At 44.8% G+C, this 6283-nt stretch overlaps 1 protein-coding gene across 1 annotated transcript in view; it reads left to right on the forward strand.

The window, feature by feature from the left end:
- The first annotated feature begins 2440 nt into the window (after positions 1–2440).
- Positions 2441–6283, forward strand: part of LOC119350719 — a 16168-nt gene continuing 12325 nt past the window's right edge. Inside the window, exon 1 of the mRNA XM_037618413.1 lies at positions 2441–2582. Within this exon, the coding sequence (XP_037474310.1) occupies positions 2441–2582 (142 nt within the window). The remainder of the gene's footprint in view (positions 2583–6283) is intronic.

The raw sequence follows: 6283 nt of genomic DNA on the forward strand, positions 1-6283 counted from the left end.
GAAGTGAGTCAGCACTTCGCACCACCTGATCCATGCAGTTCTTGTACATATCGCTCGGACTTTGTGTCCTTCCTTTCTTTCTTCCTTCCTTTCTTCCTTTTCTGTTTGGTGAAATAAGCGAAGCATGTGCTTCGTGGTCAGCAAACATGTGATGGTAATGGGTAATTAAGTATCTGGTGTGTCCTCTGTGGGTTCTTACCGTTCTTCACAGTTCATGAACGTACTAGTGGTTGAACAGGTGATGCTTATGGTTACCCCAGTTTGTACTGGTATTGTATAACTGTGTAGCACATGTGTTGGAACTGATATGCACTCTATGGAATTGTGACGATGTACACTGATGGAGTTGTGTGTAATAATTACATACTCCCTCCATTCGTTTTTATAAGACGTTTTAGACAGCTAGCTTTGAGCTGTTTTGGGCATTGTCTGAACTTTCTAAAACGTCTTATAAAAATGAACAGAGGGAGTAGGTCAGAAGACCGCCGACTGAGAGTTGTGACTGCTTAGCATTACGATCTTAGCTTCAGTAGCCCGAGACCGCTTTCAAAACCACTTGAGTATATCAATGAAGCGCCATGGAGAAGTGGTAACTAAATTTTGTGTACTTGTGTAGGCAGTGGTGCACATATCGCACTAGTGTGTGTGTATGATATATTAGGTGAGGAACCCTGCCTGCATGATAGCAGGTCTCATGTTATATCATGTAGCATTTGTTTGCTGAGAAGCTCATGCTATACATGAGGATGTGGCCTCGCTTCCCCCTATCAAATTTCCCAATCCCATCCATGTAAGAGAAAGTAGCCAGCTGAATCCCATCCATGAAAGAGAAAGTAGCCAACCGAAACACAAGACAAAGAGCAGTCTAGGAGAAGATCATGCAAGTTCAGAGTATTGTCGATAGGAGCGAGAGGAATCAGAAACACATGTTGTCTCAGTTTGGTGTATATGCTTTTTTTTGGAAAAGGAGGTTGAAACCCCCGGCCTCTGCATCAATACGATGCATACAGCCATATCTATTAATTATTAAGCAGAGTACAAAACAAAATAAACCATAACCAAACTGTTACAAGATATAAAAGAAACACCGAAGACTAAGTCAACTTCTTCCACACCAACGCCTTCAAGAAGGGATAATCGTCCTCACGCCATCGTCGCCACGTCCGGCCAAAGACGGACTGGATAAGGATTTTCATCCTGATTGCAGACCGGCCAATGAAGACCAGCACCACAACAAGTAGACAACGCCTTCAACAAGATAATGGCGTAGGATCTTCGTCGCCGAGCCCAACCATTAAAGGCCAGTACAAGAGTTTTCACCCTGGATGAAGTGATGTTTCAGTTGGTATCTTGATCACCGATTGATTGATAGTCACATCTGCTGATACTCCATGCCAAGCCAAAAAGGCACTGGAAAATTGGTGGGATGGCTTCCACCTAGAAACCACCGTGGCTGTCAGATGGTCATCCATGTCTCGGTGCGGAACTAGCCTCTGCCACTCCACTCCACACCAGTGCAAATCATACTGCATCATCCAGCATACTATCAAAGCCGCTACGCCGGTGCTAGATGTCGGCGTATAACCACCAGCGTGCCTCTCGCTCATTTGTGTCTGAAACTGATGTCGGCGCCATGAATCTCCTAGTGTGATAGCCGCTGCTCTCACGCTAGAAGAAAATTCTCTTAACACTGTCAGCAACCGCCTATTGCGTTGCAGCCGCCGGGCCTTCATTTGCATCGCTGCGCCCTTTGATCTCTTTGTAGGGGTTGTCGAGGGCCGCCGTGATGACCAACGGAGACCGCCGCCTTCACCAGCGCCATGTCTAGCCCTCACAGCATACGACCATCGTCGTTCGTGCCACTGCGACGTGCGGAGGCCACCGCCGCTTCCGGTGCCACCAGCAGGATCAGACCATCCACGATCTTGTAGCTGCAACGAAAAGAAGCCATCGCCGCCGCCGCCTGCGGGGTCTGACTCCTCTCCGCTTGTCTCTATCATCCGAAGCACCACCTCCTGGGCGTCGGTAGTTCTCATGCGACTGCCATATGCGGTCGCGCCATAGTCATGCTCTAGAACCATCATGCGTGTGGCCAACACGGCAACCGCCGCAACATCTCTTGTTGACCAACTCGCCGTTCGCGGTCGTCGCGAAGTGGTGTCGATTGAGCGCTTCCCGCCGCCACCCTCCTGCGGTCCTGCCTGGGGCCGCCGCCCCGGCGTCCGCAGTGCATTGGCTGTCTGCACGGCTGCGGTGCAGCCACAGCAGCACGCCAAGCTGAGACTCTGCCTCCAATCGCCGGCCACCTGCCAGATCGAGAAGGACCGAGGGCTACAGCCTCGTTTGGATCGATCTCTGGAACGTGAGGAGCACCACATGGAGGATCTCCTGCCGGAACACGAGACCGCAGGCCATCTCCTTGCCGCCGTGTACGCCCATGATGGCCACCAGAAGCTCCTTGCTGGAGGCGCTCATGGCGTGGTGGCGGAGTGGAGACGTCATGTCGGACGCCCGCGGGGTTGTGGTCGAGGCCGCAGCGTTGGCCGTCGCGCTGGCGCTGCGCCTCCTCATCACTGTTGCCGGTGCAGAGAGAAGGTCTCCACCGGCTTCGCCCAAGGACGAAGCAGGGGCGATCCCCTTTTTTCGGATCAGGTGGTTCCTCAGGCGGCTCCATCGCCATCCAGTGGTTACATAAGAGAAGTCCATGGTGTATATGCTAAGTATGTCGTGGCTTTTGTGCAAGGGATTTGGACATTAGAGTGACCAGGCTATCCAGTAACGTAGTCCATTGGCTGTGATTTGTGAAGGGGAGTTGTATAGATCAAATCTAGTGGACTGCGCGAAAGTCGGAACATTCATGGAACTAACATCCTATTGTAAACACTATTATGTAACGAATTCATGTTACTCAGCAGTGCACTGACGGGAAAGTGCGCAACAACCTCAGTTTTGACAGTGTCCCCTGGATTGGTATGTAGTAGTATGTTGTTGTATTCAGAAACGTGGCAAGTTCGTGCTCGATCTGGAGCGTATAGTGTTCCAGACCGACGAACGAAAGACCGGACAAACTGATAGAAGACACATGGCCGCTTGCCCGCGCTCCTTGCCCCTGGCTGAAACTGAACACTCATGGCCTCTTTGTAAGATTCTCAAAACACAAAAATTAGGAAAAACACATGAATAGAGTGTCATGTCCTCTTGTATTTTACAGGACTACAAAACTACATGAAGTTAGATGAATTGGTGTTTGATAGCACATGAAAAACAAATAAATTCTATCAAGTAATTTGAGTGAATGGAAGTTTTTCTCCAACATGTAGTACAAATGCATCATATGGAAAACAATTCTCCAACCGCTCAAGCTCTACTGTACGGTGTTCTCCAGTTGCAAAAGAAGATTAATAGGCTCAGAGAGATTTCCTTGACTTTTGGGAGAAATGAAATTAGCACTTTGGATCAACAGGTTCATGCAGTTCTTATCACTGGGACTTGTGTTCTTCTTTGTTTCTTTTCTGTTTGTTAAAATAAGCGAAACATGTGCTTCCTGGTCAGCAAACATGTCGCGGTAACTTGTAAAGAGATGGTGTGTGTTCGGTGGGTTACTACCATCCTTCACATGCCATGAGCAAGCTAAGTACTGGTAGCTGAACATTTGATGCTTCTGGTCTACCCCAGTTTGTGCTAGGAATAGTAGTACTATATATCTATGCTAAACATGTGAAAGAACTGACATGCATTCTATGCGATTGTGATGTTGTACACTACTGGAGTTGTGTGTAACAAATAGGTCGGAAGACTGCTGACTGAGAGTTCTGGCTGCTTAGCTCTTCAAACTTAACTCCAGTAGTTCATGACTGATTTTAAAACTTTCAAGTACCAATGAAATGCCATGGCTAATTTATGTTGGTGAGTTGTCCCCTACAGGATAGCAGATCTCACGTAGTAACATGCAGTATTTTTCTTTCAGAAGCTCCCCATCCATGGAAGAGAAAGCAGCCAGCCGAAATACAAGGCAAAAGTCTTGTCAATAGGAGTGAGAGGAATCAGAAACACATCTTGACTAGGTTCTGTGTCTACACGAAGAAAGATCTCTCCTGTCAGTACAACACTTGGATCTGCAGGATTTGGACATTACATGTGACCATGCGATCCAGCAACACGTAGTTTATTTTTTATTTTTTGGGAAAGCATATTGCATTATTATGGAACGCTATGGGCACTGTTGGCCCTTACAATTCCAGCAATGTGCGCTGGTACATCATCATCCCATGCAAGGGTTAAGTCAGATGGAGCATTGAGGCCAAGTTGCACTAGAGCATTAGCAGCAGAATTAGCATAGTCTCTCGCTTACAGTGGACAATCGTGCATTCAGAAAATGACAGCTTAGACTGGACGTTGATATCCTTGGTCACTTGGGCCTCCCTGGGTAGTCTATCAAACGTTTGTTGAGGCCTTGCAGCACCAGAAGTGCATCAGTCTCAGTGATTAGGAACACACTGTTTACACGCCGGAGCGCTCCCATTGCGCCATGTGATGTGCAGGTGTGGCCCAGTACCGCCACGTATCATGCGCTGGGCGCACCAGCAGGAAACATTTTTTTTCCTGCACGTGTTTTTGTTTTTTTTTATTCTTAGATTGTGCTTGGTTTTTTCTAGGTTTTCATGATATTTTTTGTTTTTCTCATGCGAAGCACACCGTGTGAGAAAACATAGTTGTGCTTCATGGCGAAGCACAACTGTGCTTCCCAAAAATGAAAAGCACATTTGTGCTTTAACGTGAAGCATAGACGTACTTTCCGAAAAGTGAAGAACACAGGAAACACTAATGTGCTTCCCAAAAAATTGCAAAACATAGTGGTGTGCTTCACGATGAAGCACAACTATACTTCCTAAAAGTGAAAAGCACATTTGTGCTATGGCGGGAAGCACATTTGTTTCCAGGAAAAGTGAAAAGCACATATGTACTTCCACTCGTGTGCTTCCAGAAAGTGAAAAGCAAAGTTGTGCTTCATGGAAAAGCACAGTTTTGCTTCGCACATCTGTGCTTCCAGGAAAAGTGAAAAATATAGATGACCACCAGAAGCATATTTATGCTTCCTAAAAAGTGAAACGCACATGTGTGCTTCGCGGTAAAGCATAGCAGTGCTTCCATGTAAAGCACACATGTGCTTTTCCGAAAAGTAAAAACCACATGTGTGCTTCACAATGAAACATAGCTATGCTTCCGCGTGAGGGACACAAGCATAGGTGTGCTTCCCAAAAAAGTGAAAAAACACAACTATGCTTCCCAGTTTATCGTTTTTTTTCTCTTTTTTGCTTCCAGTTTTTTTGTATTATTTTGGTTTTTTCTATTTTCTTTTTTTGGTTTTTTTCCAGTTTTTTCGTGAAAAAACTCATCCAGACCTATTAACATGAAATCTAGTTTTTGCAGATCTCGACGCGAGAACCCAAGGATGAAAACGGTACATAATTTGAACACATGGTTCAAAAAGGTAAAATGTAAAGAAAACGAATCTGTAAAAAAGTTCAAAACTCCTGGGTTGTGACAAGTGCCTACATGTGGCACTTGTCAGACCTTTGCCTTCTAAGTACTCCCTCGCATCTCTCTCTCAAAAAAGTACTCCCTCGCAACACTTCTCCATCACGACACTATGGGCACGGGGGATTCTCCTTGGCCCATCCATTCCTGGACCGTTCACTTCACGTAGCGACCGTTAGAAGAGTGGCAGTGACATTTTCTCAAAAGGATGAAAAGTAGCCATGACATATTTGACGGTTGATTTTATATGCCGCTCACAGCACCCTCATATGGGCAGTCCCAGTTCATGATAACGAGTGTTGTGTGTTGTTCGTTGCTTCATTTTTTTGTGTTTCTTTTCTGGTTCTCTTCAGGATTTTTTTGGGTTTTCCTTCTGTTTTTAATTTATTATTCTTTTTCCTTTAATTTTTCTTTTTATTGATACATGATGAACATATTTTCATATGTAATAATACAAGTGAACTTTCTTGTCATACACGTTGAACCTTTTATAAATACACAGTGACAATTTTTGTAATATACTATGGAACATTTTATTGATATACAATGAATATTTCTATAATATACAATGAACATTTTTAACACATGGTGAACTTTGTTTAAAATATGCGATGAGCATATTTTTAGTATACCCCGAAATTTTATTTAATACACCGAACATTTTTTAATATATATGGTGAACTGTTTAAATATACAATGAATATAATTTAAATATACACTTAACTTTTTAAAACTCATATTGAAA

The sequence above is a fragment of the Triticum dicoccoides genome, chromosome 1B, assembly GCF_002162155.2.
Source record: "Triticum dicoccoides isolate Atlit2015 ecotype Zavitan chromosome 1B, WEW_v2.0, whole genome shotgun sequence".
NCBI lineage: Eukaryota > Viridiplantae > Streptophyta > Magnoliopsida > Poales > Poaceae > Triticum > Triticum dicoccoides.